General features: G+C 46.2%; 1 protein-coding gene across 2 annotated transcripts in view; it reads right to left on the bottom strand.

Moving 5' to 3' along the window:
- Positions 1–18,067, bottom strand: part of LOC138513755 (coiled-coil domain-containing protein 86-like) — an 89,204-nt gene that overhangs the window by 11,599 nt on the left and 59,538 nt on the right. For both annotated transcript variants that reach the window (XM_069628843.1, XM_069628844.1), the window contains exons 3-4: positions 11,994–12,123; positions 9,156–9,230 (exon numbers count right to left, since the gene is read on the bottom strand). In XM_069628843.1, the coding sequence (XP_069484944.1) occupies positions 9,156–9,230; positions 11,994–12,123 (205 nt within the window). The remainder of the gene's footprint in view (positions 1–9,155; positions 9,231–11,993; positions 12,124–18,067) is intronic.

The raw sequence follows: 18,067 nt of genomic DNA, 5'->3' as shown, positions 1-18,067 counted from the left end.
AGAGGGAGTGGGAGTGGGGTGGGGGGGGGGGGCAGAGTTATGCAACCAGAGCAACGTCAGAGTGCAAAGATGAAAGCAATGAGGGTAAACCAAAGAGCATGGATCACAAATAAACCGGATGATCTCCTTCAAGCAAAAACTGCATCCAAGAACTATAAAAACTGGCTGCATGCACACAGACTAAAAGTGTACCAGCTGTTGAAAATAATCTGTGGGAGGAGATTGACTATTTGTCGAACACAACTCTACCGCGGATCAGTGTCTTGGAAGACGCATGGGTTGTCAATTTTCAATATCTTTATTGAGGAGACCCTAGCTTTTTCAAAATAAGCGAGGAAACAGCTATGGGACACCCCTCACCATCGAGGACATATTAGGAAAGCTGGTGATCTTAAATGAATCTCGCACTCCAGGATCGGATGGCCTAACCAACGCCATGCTAAAATAAAAATTTGGAATCGTGAGCCTCCTTCATCCATTTCCTGTTCAAACAAATAGTCCAGAATCGTTCTCTCCCAGAGTCTTGAAGAATGATTGTGGTCCTGATTTTCTAGAAGGGCGATAGGTCTTAGGGTCTTCCCTCTTAGGGACCTCACTATCTGACAATCACCCTTCTTGATGTAATTAGCAAGATCGTCGGCTCATCGCACCCGACAAGAACAACAAATGGTCTGGTCGAATGGGATGTAGCAATCATTCCAAACCGGATTTGTTGTGGGATCAGGACCGGCGTGACCATCTTGATCCTAAGTATCTTGAAAGGGAGAGTATGGGGAAAGAACTCTGTCAATTACCTCGTGCAGGCCTTCGACCAAACTCTGAAAGAAGCTGTCTAACTGGAACTACCCAAGATCCATTCTAGACCCTTTGGTCCAGCTGCATTCCAATACCAGCATGAGGGTACGACGGATCAAAACAGGCCGATCGTCGAGGGAAATTAAACAACCAGAGGTCTAAAACAAGGCGGTCCATTGTCCCGGGCCTCTTGCATCTTTTCTTGGCCGCTATGAATCCAACACAGTAAGAAGCTTCCCCCCCCCCCACCACATACAGGCGAGGTCCAAGTAAGCCGCCTCCTTCATGCAGACAACCTGGTCTTAATAGACCATACACGAGTTGGCCGGATTGGAGAAAAAATAAAATACACATTGAGGAGAACAACTTGGAGATCAATACAGAAAAGACAAATTCTAGTGTTGGGGAGAAAAAAAAAAAAGAGGCAGTTGTGCAAAACTGAAATTGAGCAGGTTACGTCATTTAAGTACTTGGCAGTGCTGGTCAACAGCAGCACCGATGCACCAATCCAAAACTTGTTGCGCCAAGGAGCGAAAGCACAAGTCAAGATCTTGCACAGGAAATGTGGCTGTCTCTCAATGGTCCCGGTAGTGGATCATTATGAAATGAAAGCCGCCCCAACCCCAACATAAGATTCAGAAAAAACATTGCTGCTATCCATCAAAGTCTGGTCAACCCTTGAAGGCATCTTCTGGAAAGTCTCTTGAATGTCCCAATGTCTATCCCGATTCAGATCCTGCATAGAGAGTTGGCCTTTTATTATGAAGGCCAACGGTAGCATGCAAGAGGTTGGCCCCGTTTTGGAAAATGACTAATGGGCTCTAACAAACAACTATTGAAATCTACAAGAAAATCATGAAAGGGTCTAACGGGGCACTGAAGGACTGAGTAGATGCCATCCGATGCAAGCTGAAGGAACTGATCTACGGAAGAACACCTAAAAACAAATCTGTGCAAAATTAAAACCAATTTGGGGAGCTCAAACCGACCACCACCAACGATGTAGCAAGTTCCTATAAACTGTAGCATCATCTGGACCAGGTGGTCAGGGCATTCAGCCAGCTTCAAAAGTACCTTGTTAGATTCCCGAGTAATCAACACAAGGTCCAATTTTTCAGAATTGGAATGAACTTGTTACACGAGATAATTACAAGATTGCCAACTGTATCTCGAAAGTCATCCAATGTCGTTTCTGCTTGAAGAAAGGCCTAGTGGAAACCCCAAAACATCTACTACTATTCTATCCAGGGCAGACCAATGAAAGAACGATTCATTTTGGACAGTTGAACTGCCCCTCAAGAATGGTGAAGCCTTCTTATAAGCAGGGGGGGGGGGGGGAGTGGGCAATGGTACTGGCGGCAGCAGCATTTATTCATGAGATTTGGACCTGGCGAGTACGCAAGGCCTGTTGACTTTTCCATGTTCTTTTCTTGAAGTTGTGGTTTTCTTTTTCCTCCATTTAACAAGGAAATGTTTTACCTTTCTTCTACCTTTGTCCCTTTTTCTTCTCTGTATCTTTCTTTGGACATTGAAGTAATCACAATATTCACTAATTTTGCAAAAGCTTGTAATGAATTAAAAAAATATTAAAAAGAAATTGAATTTTCATCTTACCCTTTAGAACGGATTGTAAACTATATGGGTTAATGCACCATTTCAACCCCATATTTGAAGAAAAAAAGTGGGGGTGAACCACAAACCCGCCCTAGAACGTTATAGCTCTCGCGCTAAGCTTGGTCGCTTCCACAATTTCAGGAGACTCACCTACACTGAAAGAAATCACACAACACTGACCTTTGATTATTTATGATGGCGGGGCCCCCTTAGATAACCAGTGCCCCCCTCTCTCGCCCCCCCCCCCTCCCAATGGCAATCTTTGGGACTGGATGGCTGATCACTACATGTGATGCTATTGTGTCAAAGGTCACAATATCGCTTTCTAATGTGATACTGCTTTCGGTGAGGTCGTTGAAATTGGCCCGCCATCCCACTGGGTGACAAAAAGTTAATGCTTTGGCCCCACTTTAAAAAAGGTTGGGCAAGCCTGAGCTTAAGGTTCTCCCTGCATTTAGGGTTTCTATCAAACTTGCTTCAAACAGAACATAGAATATAGAATATAGAATATAGAATATAGAATTGTTATACAGGTCTCAGTGTTGCTTTAAGTGAGACGAAAAAGTTGCACATGTAAGGCAGGCTAAAGCACTGCCTTAAGGCAACAAACACAAAGCTTCTACGAGGTGATCTAATTTTACAGGCTTATACCGTAATTTAGCCATGATAACAATTTGATCAAGTGGGGAAGCTGAGATTTGAGGCCTGGTTTCGTCATTCAATTTGGAATTAAGCAGTTAACATTAGTCCAAAAGATTCTTTTACTTCTGCACTTCTTAAATCCCTACTTTGTTTTCTCTCCATTTGGCACAAGTGCGCCTAGGCACGAAACATTATGGTTTGCCCAGGAGTTCATGACTTTAGGGTGGAAAACCACACCACCTCATGATTCCAAAGTTTAAACCCCCTATTCCAGTTTCAAACAAACATTTATAAAACCAGAACATGGAAACTATACTCCTAGCAAGCCTACCCAATTATATTGTGCTCGCGTTAAAGACATAACTCAACGTAATCGTATTTCTGATATCTGCATAGATTCACATGCTGTGCATAGTCTGACATCTAGTGGTAATCGCTGCGTATTGCATCTTTTTTTCGAAGATCGAAAGGGACGTCGACATGCGCATAACTAACGCGATTCAGAATGCGACGTGTAGTGTACCAAAATCCCTCAGGCATCGAGGTCCCACCGGTAGTTTCTTTCTGCCGTGAGGGAGCCTTATAGTTTGCGTGAGCAAGAACAGAAGCGAGAAGGCGTAAGAAATCTACGTTCCTTCTACTCCAAGACGGGGAGGAAGAGTGGGAGCATATAAATCCAAGTAGACACAATCAGAAATACGATTATGTTGAGTGATGCATGTCTTCTGAAGTTTGCGGATCTGCTTAGAATCACATGCTGTGCATAGACTAGCGAGCAGTATCCAGAGATTGTGGTGGGTTGTGTGAAGTAACAGTAGCAAAGATGTCTTCACACCGCTTGTCCCACCTGAGAATCAGACCTTTGTATCTAGGCAGTAGTGAGTAAAGTTTCTGCTTTGCAAATGGAATCTAGAGGAACATTTGCAATGAATGCTATGGTAGCCCATGTGCCCAGAGTTGAGTGAGCTCTTAACGTGAAGGATAGATCTCTTGGCAAGAGCAACAGTGATGTAGTTTACGATCCACTTGGAAATAGCAGACTTAGAGACAGGGTCCCCTTCTCTACCAGCTGCCACTGTTAAAAGAACTGATTTGTTTTTTAATGGCTTTGTCTTTTTGAGATAGTAAATTACCGCTCACATGTACCATGTGGAGGCTCCCTTCTGCCACGTTAGTGGGGTTTTGGAAGAAGGTGGGCAGTCCAGGTTGCGTGCGCAAAACCAGGTTGCGTGCGCAAAACCAGGTTGCGTGCGCAAAACCAACTTGTTCTTGTGAATCGTAACAAAGGGGTCCTGAACTGAAAAGGGCCTGTAGTTCACCAACCCTCCTTATAGAGGGCATGGCGACTAGGAAGGCAGTCTAGTAGGCGAGTGCCTTAAGGCTAGCTGTCTGCAATGGTTCGGGGGGGGGGGGGGGGGGGGAAATTGAAAGCCAGTCCTGAATCTAACAGTTCAGTTAGGAAAAGGACAATGTCTTTAGGGGAGCAATCAATAGCGCTTCCACTTACTGGAGTAGCAATGTCTGGTGGTAGGTTTCGGTGCCTCCCCGAGTATTGGGGGGGGGGGGGGGGGGGGGGGGAATAGTGCACAAGATGTGCACCATCCTGTTAAGGGGAAATTGGGTATAAAAGCGTAGCCAAATCTCCTGGGCCATGTTACGTAGAGAAGGTTCCCCTTCGAGATGTTCTGTGGGTATCTGGAGGCATAGCCTGGGCATTTTCCAGTGTGGCGAACAAGTCGATCTCTGGAAAGATGTTGAGTAAAATGTCCTCTTGTCGCGGCCACTCGTGCTCTACGGGTAGTGGGAACTCTGCAGAGTACGTTTGCCAGAAGATGGAGTTCCCCTGGAACGGTGAGAGAAGGAACATTGTGTTTGAGTGCCCACTTCCAGATGTTTGGAGACAGTCTGGATAGCCCTAGAGAGTGAGTGCCCCCTTGTTTGTGCAAGTAGTACATGGCTGTGGTACTGTCCATGAGGACTAGAACAGTCTTCCCCTAGGTGTGTCGAGAAAGCCTTCAGTGCCTTGACTACTGTTAGTAGTTCCAACAGGTTGATGTGATTGACGCTACTGCTGGAGACCACACGCTGTGCATCGTCTGTTGAAGGCGATGAGCCCCCCACCCAGACAGAGGAGTCTGGTGAGAGTGGCCTCTACTGCAGGGGTGGCGATGTGTTTTCCCTGTAGAAGTTTCTCCCTTGATCAGCACTGCAGAGACTGAACGGAGGCTGTCAAGACATGGCCTTGCGTACGGTCACCTGGTGACTGGTTATATAGTGAGGGATCTGGAAAAGCTTGTTTTGGACCCTAGTTAGAGGGGGGAGGGGGGGGGGGGGAGAACAATTCTGTCTTCTGTTCGAAATCTAGAAACTGTCTGACTTGGCTAGGGGTCCCGCTGGATTTCTTTTCGTTGAGCGACAATCCTAGGTTGAAGAGGCGTTCTACCGTCTCTTGGGTATTTGTCTGGCATGTTGCGTACAAATCCCCTTTTATGATCCAGTCATCGAGGTAGGGATAGACTGGGATGCACTGCCTGCGCAGGTGATTCACCACTGCTGCCAGTACCTTTAGCATTGCCTCAGCCCCAAGGGGTGTTCATAAAGGGAAGAACCTTGAACTGATAGTGAGTGTCCATCATAAACCGGAGGTACTTTGTGCGCTTGCAACATTGAAAATGAAAGTATGCATCCTTCATGTGCAACGTGGCCATGTAATCCCCCTGCTGCAACAGTGGGATTACCGCCTGTGGTACTTTGTGCGCTTGCAACATTGAAAATGAAAGTATGCATCCTTCATGTGCAACGTGGCCATGTAATCCCCCTGCTGCAACAGTGGGATTACCGCCAGTGGTCATCCTGAACTTGGTTTGACATACTTGTTCGCAGGGTGAAGGTCTAAAACAAGGTGCATGGTGACATCTTTTTTGGGGTACAAGGAAGTACACTGAATAAATCCTCTTTTTACCTGAAAGGGGGGCGGGGCGGACGACTTGGCGATGGCGCCCTTTTCCAGCAGGATGCGCAGGTGCTCTGGCGACAGAAGGTAGGTGGCAGCAAGGTGGTCCGAGGAACTCAATACCGTACCCGTGGGTGACGGTCATTAGTACCCATTGATCTGATGTCATCCCCTCCCAAGCGTGGATTAATGGTGACAGGAGACCCTCGACAGGGGAAGCGTGGGAGGGGAGCCTTACTGACGAGTCACTTGCAGGTCGAGGCCGGGGAGCTTCTGGAAGGAGTTTCAACCTCTGCCCTTGCCCCTACAAGAGCCTCTTTGCTGATACAGGAAATTACCACCAAGCCATACTGACCTTGGGGCGAGCGGGAGAAGTACTGGCCACTAAAGGACAGGCAGTCTTTAGTGCCACTGCACTGGTTAACAGGTTTAGCCGAAATCTGTCTGACTAATATCTTGTGCTCCTTTTTGCCGTTTCTGGGGCATCGTCGACCACCTTCCCAAATTGTTTGGATTCCTCCACAGACTTGTTAATTAAGGAGGCTTTGGTTTTTCGGATTTGTTCAAGACAGGCATGCCACTTGGGTAAGGTTCCCTCTGTGGTTTCAGCAGAGTCCAGGGTGTTCTTCAGGATATTCTGGGTAACTTGTCTGCCTTCGGCCACGACCGCATGCAGGCTTGATTGGGTAGGCTCTGGAACTTCCTGAAGGCCATCCAGTACTAGGCCCCACTGATAATCTATAGCTTGCAAGGAGCGTGGTGTTAGCAATCCTCATGTAGTAAGCTGCAGAGGCGCGACACGCTTACCAAGGGCGAGGACAGTGTTACCCCCTGCCCGCTAGCTAGTGGTTGTTACAACCAAGGAGTCTGGCTTGGTGCAGCACCTAATGTAGAGGGGATCAGAGGGGGGCCGTGCGGAGAAATGTCCACACAGGGACTAACTGCCCAGGTAAGGGAAGAGGACAGTAAGGAAGGAGCCAGGCGCCTTTTAATGGAAAATAAGGGAATGGCTTGGCTAACTAGAGCTTTTTCCTCGAGGATGTCCTCCAAGAAGTCCGAGTCGGGGGCCACTTTGTACGTAGCAATCTTAAAATGGCTGGCTGCTCTTTTTAAGAGGGAGTTAAACGGCATTTGGTCATCAACTGGTGACCAATCTTGCTGCAGCTTAGTAGTAGGGGGATCCAGACAGATAGACATCTAGGTCAGTGATGTGTCTGTGTACCACGAGCTCTGGTCATCCGCCTGATCACTCTGGGTCTTGATACGGTGTCAAGGTCAAAACCTCCATAAAACATCCTGACCCGGCTTTGCCGGGTCACCCCCAAAGATCATCGTGGTGTACCTGTGGTTCCACTAAAGAGGGGAAACTGGGCACCGGCGGAGTGAAGTTTCCAAGATTTACAGGGGATGGGGCATGTGTCCACTTCCCCATGTCTCTTCAAGGCACTGTCATACTGGTCTGAAAAGTTGATGAACTCAGCCATACACTCTTCAAACCTCTCCCTGGTCCATTCTGAGGAAGCTGAAGGGTCAGGGGGTGGAATGGGCTGCCAGAAGGGGATGAACCCTTAAGTAAGGCCTTAGATCTTTATAAAATAGATCCCCCCCCCCCCCCCACCCCGGAGTCCCTGGCTGCCGAAACAGTAACCAAAAGCTTCTCGCGGAGCTTCGGAAGCACTATGGCGTAGAGTATTTTGGCGCGACTGTATGCACTGCCAATACCACAGAATCCTTTGATTTGAGCACCTTTGGGCGGCAGTGGGAGTTTTAAGGTATCTGCCCGTTCCAAAGGAAGGTTTAGACTCATTCACATGCCGCAGTGCAGTTGCGTGGAGGGCGCCGAACCGCAAGGTTCGGAAGGCACTGCCGAAGTCTTCTGTGGGCCTACAGGTGTTGGTTTTCTTCGACGAACCAGTTGAAGATGCCTTACGGGTTGTGTGCTTATGTACACATGGTGTGGGTACAGTTGTCACCGGGCATATGAGAGCGCATAAGCTCTGCGCAAAGATCGATTGCTTCCGAATTAGAGCCATGGCTGCCGACGGATTCCTCGACCGAAGCGCCGGTGGGGGAAGGATTTCAGCCCGCATAGTATAGGCCGCTCACAGATTAGTCTGCCTGTCTTGGGCCAAAAGACTTTACAGGCCTTACACAAGCACTTGTGGTCACGAGGAAGACACCTGTTGCATTGGTGATGGGTGTCTTTCCAATCAAATTTGCCGTTACAAGACGGACAGAGTCCTCTCCATAGCAGAGAGGAGCGGCAGCCAGACCAAAAGGAAAAAAGGAGAGGGGTGAAAGAAATGCATTCTCAGAGAAGAAAAAACAGGGACCCACTCTCCATACTGTAAAGGCCAGGCCTGTGGGCAAAGGCTGCATGGCTTCGACGACTGCTGGCATTGCGATCAACAGTCGCCAAGCAGTTGGCGATGTAGGCGTCGGCGAACAGGAAACCCACGATACAGCGGTCGAGATGGTCGAAGTTGACTAAACGACCATAGGCAAAAAAATCTGGTGGAACCTTGACGTGCGAGAGATTTTGGGTACACTACAAGTCACGTTAGGGATAGGGTTTACAGTTACGCCCATGCCGACGTCCCTTTCGATCTTCGAAAAAGATGCAATACTCTACGATTACCACTAGATGTCGGACTATATGCATAGCATGTGATTCTAAGCAGATCCACAAGCATCAGAAAGGATGTTTGTTTAACCAGGAGAATAGGGTGCAACATTTCTAATTAATGTCCTGTTTATTAGTTATTGCAATATAAAATATGCAACACTCTTGTTTGGTGTTATGCAGTCAATGGCTTTCCATGGTCAGTCATATCATGCACCGATTTTTTTCCCCTCCAATAATTAGGGTGAATGACGTGTGGCCATCTGCCTTCATGTTTTACACTGGGGGGATAAAGTAGAAGAGCAAGATATTAAAACGGAGGAACACTGAAGGCTGGCAGTCAAACAATGGAATGAAGAGCAAGGGGAAATGGGAGAAGAGAATGTGGAAGAAAGGCAAGCAAGAGTGCCAGAAAAAGCAAGTTGGCATGGAAAAAAGTTATGCAAACAGTGTATAGAGAGTGAATGCTATCACGTTAGATGACATTTAAAGGCAGACAAAAGAAAAATTGACAGGAAGAAACCTTACCACTTGAACAACTTCTCCTTTCCTTTCGTTCTCCAGGCGCCGCTTCAAGTTCTCCGCTCGACGCTGCTTCTTCTCCTATACAAACAGATCAGAGTTAGGAAAGCAGGAGATCCCAAGACAACGCAACTGATTCCCCCAGTTCGAGCTGTGTCCTATTCATAGAGCAGTCTCTTTGTGCGGGGGTCCCTGCAACACACTGGCCTCTAAGGTTCTAAAATGATTCTGAATATGCCGGCTTACATAGAGCTACATTTGTGCAGTTTTAAATTGATAAGATTGTGATAGCTCTTTTCAAAAACAGGGTTTGCAATTGCTGGGAGCCATTTAGCTCCTGGTCATAGCCAAGGAGAGCCTAGTTAACTTGAAACCAAAAGCTACTTGACTCCTGTGGCGCCATACAAACCTTGCTATGCCATTTTACCTGCACGTTTGGGAATGTATATGGAGGAGAAAGAAAAAAAAAAAGTAGGAATATGCCCATGGGAAATTTTAGTTAATATCAGATCGTATAAAATGAACAAAATATTAGAGCTTGGATCTGGCGCAAAGCTTGATTTGCTGCACACTATATACTAACTCCTGGTTCTCCAGAGGTAGTTCCTACCTAATTTAGGTAGGATACCCAGGAGCTGCTTTTTGCTCCTGGTCAACAAATCGATCATCCCTTAAAAACAGTGCCATTTGATTGTTAGGCTCCTTTACTACTTCAAAATCATCGAGGATAGGATATTTTATAAACCTTCACAGCGGCATTCCCTGTGACCACTTGGCCTACCACTCTTCAATGCTAATTACTTATAGTCCTGCTCTTCGTCACTGTCCTTAAAGAAAAATGGACCTCAATTTTGAAAATTTAAAATGTGACTTTTCTGTATTTTTTGCCTAAAGTTTGAAAAAATGTTCTTAGCACATTCCATTTGTTAAGTTTGAAGGCTCTTCCCTCTGCTGCCACAATGACTCATCCCCCACCCCTTCACCATTCTGTCCTCCCGCCCATCAAAATATATCTATGACCCCCGTATCCCCCAGCATAAATATATATTTGAGTAAAATGGGTTTTTCCAAATCAGTATGCAAAATGATTTCATTATTTTGCTACAGAACGTTTGAAAATGCACCTTTATTTACAAAAAGGGACTAGATTGGGGATTAAGCACTACTGGGGCCCAGTTTTGTTAAGGTTGTGATAGCTATTACACTAGAAATAGTACTCACTTTCTAAGAACGCCTAACCATCCAGACGTAGCTTGGAATCCTGTTACAATGCCTGGAGACATCCGACTGATCGACCATGCTCGGCACACTTCAAGCCACTACAGGACCTGCAGTGTTGCTTTTGCCACTCAAACCCGAAAAACGATTGCTGCATTTCGAGGCATCCAGATGCCAGCCCAAACCATCGAGAAGGACTTGAACGTGGCAAAAGTGCTTCGAAACCAAGCACATAATTGTTACATGCCAAAGATGGTACTGTGATAAGGGCCTGTCCCCTGCTTCACTTTTTGGGGGATAACGACTTACGTTGTCCCCCACCACTCGCTACCTTTCTCTGTACGGCACTTAAACCACAAGAAATATTTTGGGACCAAAAGGACATCTCACTGTGTGCACAAATGTAAATTTAGCCATTCCTTGGTGCACCACCAAGCAAAAGCCAGTTATTAGTGCTGAACCGCTCTAGACAAAAATGAAATGGTGATTATTCACTGCCCATTTTCCCGCCTTTAAGTTGTCTGCTAAAAATGAGAATTGTACTTTACATTAATGCAATAGAAACACAACTGAAGGGAATTTAGCAAAAATAAATGGCTTTTTACAAGCAAGTGTGTAAAGTAGCCTGTCTTTTAAATTGCATTTTCTAGAACGCCTTTTGAAAGGGACATGTCTATTAAGAAAGAGGGAGGTATCCATGTCCAATAAAAGGGGAAGTAGAGACTAGACAGGCAGGGATATTCCGATTCAATTGTTTCTTAGCAAATGAAAGCTTACTCCGGAGTCCCGACACAATTGTCAATCCATAGCTCAGAGTAAACCAAATCTAAAGATGTCACAAATGTCTATTCAATGAAATGTAGTATATAAAAAGGGAGGCAACTAGTGCCTTGATAATGCTTTACCATTGATGCTGAAATTTTATATGTACAATGTTTATTTTTAAATTGGCTACATTTTGTCCCAAAAGGGGATGGAGGTTCAAATGCATCAACATTTAAAGCATTAAGGACTTCAAATATTTCACACCTTCAAACACTCAATAGTAAAATACTACCCTAGATTACAATTTGTAGATTGCCAATTTGATAACAGAAAGCTAGAAAAAAATTCTCAAAAGAGCCTAAACAGATCCATGAGCTAAAATACCTCCCTCACGTCTTTGTACCAGTTATATTTTTTTTAAACCCATCGCTGCTAGCAAATGAGTTTCTGCTCGTGGACATTACTCTCAATGTAGACCGCAATTTAGATTTTTTGTAAAAATGTTCATTTTAAACATTCAGACATGAGGGCAGCTGCCACAAATAATCACAATACACCACGTCCACATTTTACTAAAATTAAAATCAGTTATTGTTTACAGGAGACACTTCTGACTAAAAGATGTTCACGTTTCGAAAACAGAAATCGTAATGTTGCACTCACCATTAGCTGGTGAAAATAGGCTCTTGGCGAGTAAGTGGTGTGAAGTGTGTATGTGGAGAATTGAGGTGGCAAGTGAATTTTTGGCAGGCTGGGAATTTTTCATTTTTTCACAATGTATGAAGATATTTTAATCTCAATATTCTAATTTCACCCCAATATTCCTGCTCTTGCCCTCCAATTACTGCTGAACGTGCCCACCTCCTTTGCTCTCGCTTTCTCATCTCGCAGGTGTTTGGCAAAGTCCTTAACAATGCGCATCTCCTGGCGTGCCTTCACCTTTTTCGCCCAAGATGAATGCAGCGGGCGGTCTTTCACCATGCCAGAAAACCTGCACACAGACAATTAAAAGTACAGCATAAGATTTGCACAAGAATAATATACACAAACTTTCTGACCTTGAGGGAAATCTTAAAAATGTATATGTATCAGCAAAGCCATTAACATGTGTTTGCAGCGGTTTAATGGTACAATTCTAGGTGAGAACGCATTGAATATTTTGGCTCCATTTAGCCCGCAATGCCAAAAATGTCTGCAAGTTAGTCTTTATTATGTGCACTACTAATGTAAAGTAACAGCAAACACTAACTTGAAGATAAGTTTAGAATTTTTAAAGTAAGCATTGTTATTTTACAGGTGGGCTCGACTGGTGTGGCATGGCGGATAGGGGCAGGAAGGGATGAGCTAGGGTAAGTGCAGGTGAGAGGGCAGCCGAGTGCAGGATGTTATGTCGCAGGCAAAAGGTGGGTGAGGTGTGGTCAAGCAGGTGGGAGTGGGGTAGGGTTAGTAGAGGGGGGTGGGGCATAAGGAGATGGAGGAATGGGTTGCGGGAGAGTGATGCACTTATTATTCATTTTGTTTTGAGCATGGACCTAGCTCGAGAGGACCGGAGCGCTGTACAGGGTGTTGGTAGCCAGCAATTAATAGTAGCATAGTACTGCGAGTTGGTCTGTGTGATATGTGCAGCCATTGGAATTATTCCTTGGTCAGGTACTGTTGAAAAGACATGTTTTCAGAGATTTGTGAAATTGGAGAATTGTGGGGGCATTCTGAAAAGACACTGGATGGGTGCATTACAAGAGAAGGTCCTCTTTGCAACGAGCTGCGATTCAAGCCGGTCGATTTTCTGCACGCATGGCATGTGCCACCACATATTTGGAGCTTAGCCGCCAGGTAAGCTGGTGTGCTACTTTTGACTCCTTTGTAGAGTCTACATGCAGTCTTGAACAGTATCCAAGCCTGCAGAATGCGGCAATGTAGTTTGTGTAGGACAGGGGTGATCGGTCAAATTACCGTGTACGCGTAATAAGAAGTGCTGCTGTGTGGTGGACTGCTTTTAGGAGAGCCAAGTGAGCCGCTGAGAGCCACATCACTAGAGCATTACCTCCATTGATGTGCGAGACAAAGGCCTGCACTACAGTCAGGAAGTCGTGCAACAGGATGAAGGGTTTGATTTTGTAAAGGGTGGAGAGTCGGTGCCAGGCTGTTAGGGTCCTCTTCGCTTGGTGTTTCCTGAAGGACAGGCTGCTGTCAATGGTGAAGCCTAAGGATTTTGCCAAGTCCAAGCGTTAAGGATGCAATCCTTCTAGGCACATTTCATAGAGCCATTATTGCAAAATTTGTGTTCTTAGCAGGCGGACCAATGAGGACAAATTCAGTCTTGATTTGGTTTAAGGTAGACAATCAACATACAGGTCTGGATGATGGCTAATTGCAGAGACAAATTAGGTCATGCATGCAATTTACTCATGTACAACTGTATTGCCCACATACTGGTGGACGGCTATATTGGGATCTTTGAGAGGTTCAAAAGGATTGGAGAGGATGAGGGACTCTGCATCAGAATGCAACAAGTTAATTTTGACAGGGGGGAATAAACAAATTGAGGAGAGTCAGATATTTCCATCCTGTCAGCAAGGAGAGGAGGATGCAGTGGAAAGCTGTCAAATGCAGCTGAGAGGACAAAGACAACAAGGAGGCAGTAGTTGTCCGTAATCATGATTTGGAAGGCACCGTCACCACCTGGATGATTGCTGTCTTGATGCTACACTTGGGGCCAGAAAGTCATTTAGTAGGTGAAGTGGTTTGATACTGGCGAGTAGTGTAGAGACTACTTTTTTCAAAATATTGCCAAGTGTTTCAGAGGGCGACCAGGCAAAGGGAAGGGAGAAACTAAAAATTCTCATTAGGCCCAGTGACATTAAGAGCGTGCAAGTGCATGGGGGGAAGGGAGAAAGGGGGGGTGCATGGAAGGGGGGGGGGGGGAGTGGAAAGTGCGGAACAGCAGAGAGAACAGAATAAGTAAAATAAATAAGGTGATAAACAGTGGTATTGCTGCCAGCAAGTGGTAAAGTGCAGGGTTAGTCAGATAGGGTGTATCTGATAAGTGCAGAAGAAAAGAGTGGGGCTGTATGGGTACAGACACAGTCCCCAATGAAGGGGGTGGCCCAGAGGCAGTGCATGAGGGTGGCAGGGTGAGCAGGTACCTGGGCCTGAAGAACAGGGTAGCCAGGTGCACAGTGCCGAGAGAATGCAGATCAGCAGGGGAGGAAAAAGGGGAAGGCAGAAGCGAAGAGGACGGTCGTGAGCTGCTTGCGGAACCAGAGATGGTTCTCCTCAAGTTTCACGGTGGCAGGGAGGCTGTTCCAAAGGGAGGCCCCCAGCCAAAAACAGATCTACCCCCAGCTAATTTCTTTGAAAAATGACTGATCCTGAGTGAGTTAGAAGAGCGAAGGGCTCGGGAGGGGAGGTATTTACAGAGGGATCGAAGTATTTTGGACCCAGGCCCCAGAAAGCCTTGTGGACAATTCAAAGGGTACTAAATGTAATCCTTGCATCCACTGGGAACCAATGAAGGGATTTCAGAGCTGGAGATACACGATACCAGGGCTTGGGACCAAGGACAAGTCGCAGTCCTGTTCTGGATTAGCTGTAAAGGGCTGATAGTGGAGGCAGGTAGATTTAGAAACAGGCTGTTACAGTAGTCCAACCTAGAAAGAACCAGAGCTTGAGAGACAGTGAGCTTCTGGGGACAGGAGAGGAAAGGCAGAATACCTCAAAGGAGATGCAGTAAGAAGTTTGACTTTTTAGAGACGTCAGAGATGTGTGCGGAGAAGGAAAGTGTGGAGTCAAAGATAACCCTGAGGTTCTTAGCCTCGCAGGTAGGGGTAGGGCCAAGGGAGGCCAGCCAGAGAGGGGAAAAGATGGTGTACCAATGAGTAGGGTTTCAGTCTTGTTGGCATTTAGAAAGATAGTTGGCGGCACACCAATTTTGAATGGCAATTAGGCAATCAGATGAGGGAAGGAGAAGAGGTGGCTGAAGAAAGCCTGAAAATGAGTTGGGCGTCATCAGAATAGCACTGGAAATGTTTGCAGAAAATGGAACTGCAGTAGGCGAGGGTTGCCAGGCATTGGTTGAAAAGCCAAGGCAAGAGGTTAGATCCCTGTGCAACACCACAGGTAGAGAGGGAGATGGGAAGGACCCAGGTTGTACCTGGGAGGGACAGAGGAAAGAGGTCAGCCAGACCAGAGCCTGATTGGTGATCCCCAGGTTGTCACAGACGATTGAACAGGGTGGTGCGGTTGAGCGTGTCAAAAGCAGAAGATCAATTAGGATGAGGGCAGTGAATTTTAGAGGCAAGGTTGGAGAATCAATAAACAGGTTTGTAATGGGCAGATAGTTGGCCAGGTCGTCTGGATACAGGGTTGGTTTTTTCCAGGAGTTCGAATGAGGCAGATTTTGAAGGTGTCCAGGAATTAACGATCTGAGGGAGGGATTTATGATGCCAAGGAGCGTGTTGAGCACCAGGCTAGTCTCATTTAATGATGGAGGCCGGGATGAAAGTCAAGTAAGACGTAGGTTTGAGGTAGGCAATGGTTTTTAGAAGATCCAGGGGAGAACGATAGGAGATCATTCAGTTCACAGGGGCAGTGTTGTGCTGGGTACCGCTGGCGCTAATGCTCTGGGCAGTTGATTCAATGGTGTCTCAGATTTTGTCTATTTTTTTTTTTTCAATGAAAAATGTAATGATTCAGGTACAATGCTATACTACTACAAAGAGGACTTAGCTCCCATTACCCGTTAGAGGCTGCCGCAATGGTGGAGTAGTCAGCAGCTTTGGCCTTGGTAATCAGAATCCTACAGTTGGCGCAGAGATTTGTGGATGGCGAGGTCTCCAGGGTTCCGTTTTCTTTCTCCACATAGTTTCTCTAGGGCTTTGAGCTTTTTTTGGAGGGGAGCTTGAGGGTGTACCAAGGTGCAGATGGCTTGGTCTTATCACAGCTGGGCTTTTGGGGGTGGTGGTGGTGGGGGGGGGAGGGGGGTACCAGTGTACACCAGTTTCATAGCAGAGTAGTTGTATAATTCTAGCAGGCCCTAGGCATTCCCTGTGGTAAAGCCTGCAAAGCTTGCTTCTAAGCTCAATGAGCAGGAAGGTTTTAAATGAGAGGCATTTAGCCTGACCTTTGTGGTCCATAGTCGAGTAGGTGAGTGTGCGCAATTGTGGCGTGGTCAGACCACGCGAGTGCGATACGGTCTGCGTAGGTGATATGGGTGTATGCGAAGACCAAGTCTAGGGCGTTGTCTTTTTTGTGCGTGGCGGAAGAGCACAATTTAAGGTCCATGGAACTGGTAAGTGCGAAAAAAGCTTTAAAGATGGTTGTCAGCCTCACACCTGTGAGGTGGTCTGTAGATAAGTTGGAAGGTGAGGCGAGCAATTCAAACAGGTTTCTTCTGGGAGAGGGGACAGGGCACTGCCAGTCGCTCCTGTGGAGGATTGTAATTCCTACTCCTGCCCTTCCTGGCCAGTCGGCATGTTGGGCGTAGTAGCCTTGGATTAGGATGACGTTGAAAACCTGGGGGTGTAGTGATGAACAGTGCATCAAGTTTGTATTAGGAGAGGTGGTCAGCAATCCCCAAAGCATGACTAATTGCTGAGCAAGCACTGAAAAGGAGAAGGCGCGTAATCCGTGGGTGTTGGATATTGAGGGTGTGGGGGGGGGGGATTTTGAGGTGTTTGCTAGGGTAGTTGGTCAAGGCTGCCCACGAGGGAGCTTGGCCATTTGAACCCTAGCGGGGATGGGCTGAGGGAGGCGTCACAGTGATGTATTTTATTGAGTAGCAGTGATAGGGACTACTTTTAGGCGAACTACAGAATAGCATGTCTGGTCCTTGGACCCATCAGGCACAAACAGCTTAGGTCCTTCTCTTAGTCTGTCATTTGCCAAGGACAACGCTTAAGGACTGGTGAAAGAGGTGGTGGGGAGAGCAGCCGACTGTCATGGCCTGGTCACGTGACCAGCAGCTTACTCAATGCGGTGCCTGGAGCTGACCTTGCGTCCTTGGGTAGAGGTTAGGAAGGCACGAAAACTAGTGGTGGGCAGAGAAACTGGGTGGCAGGACTGGGTGATGTGACCAACAGCATACTCAAGGCTGTTCACGCATTATAGAACATCCCTATAGGGAACCATGTATGTCCAGCTTGGTGGAATATGGCTCTCAAAGAACAGTCAAATCGTGATCGGGGAGAGAGCAGTCAGTCAAACCCTAGATCCACTTGAGGCAATCAGAATGTATACAAGCTCCACCTGAAATGGTGCTTGGACAAAATCCTTAATGTGACATTAATCCCCCCCATGTTCAATTTTGTCTGTAACCAGACAGCTATGCAGTCTAACATTCAAATGTATCCCATCGTGCAACAGCCACGAGTGAACTTACCTGGATCGATCAGGAGAAAAAGCAGCCCTTGACCAGTATAATGATGCTGCTTCAATGCCATTTATTATTTCAACCTCTAAGTTTCCATGCTAATTTCTTAAAGCCTTTAAAGTAGTTTGTTCAACTAAAACATACAAACAGGCAACCAGTATATTTCTGCATTTTATTTAGTGCATCTTCAAGGAATAAATAATTTGTGGTATTAATGGCCATATAAGAATTAAGGGATTCACCTGAGCGGGTCCTTTCTCAAGCTACAGCCTATGCAGGCTAGAAACAAAAAAAAAATAAAGATGAGGAAGACCTAAAAGCAGCTGCGAGCAGAAGTCTTCAGAGTATGGATGACCCATCGAGAAATTAGTATCCAAGAAGAAAACGCCCACAAGACGCAAACTATAAATATTTGTAATTTCTATATAGGCCCAATGTTCAAGTTGGGCCCTATATGCATACCCACGCTCCTTCAGATACATTCTGAAACAGAAGATCAAATGGGCATTGTTGGATACAAGCTGTAATGTGCAATTGAAGTTAGAGCGATAGTTTCTAAACGTGC

The sequence above is a fragment of the Ambystoma mexicanum genome, chromosome 12, assembly GCF_040938575.1.
Source record: "Ambystoma mexicanum isolate Mex_15411 chromosome 12, UKY_AmexF1_1, whole genome shotgun sequence".
In the NCBI taxonomy this organism is placed as follows: Eukaryota; Metazoa; Chordata; class Amphibia; order Caudata; family Ambystomatidae; genus Ambystoma; species Ambystoma mexicanum.
Note: the sequence above shows the minus strand (reverse complement) of the source record. Positions and strands in the feature narration are given on the sequence as shown.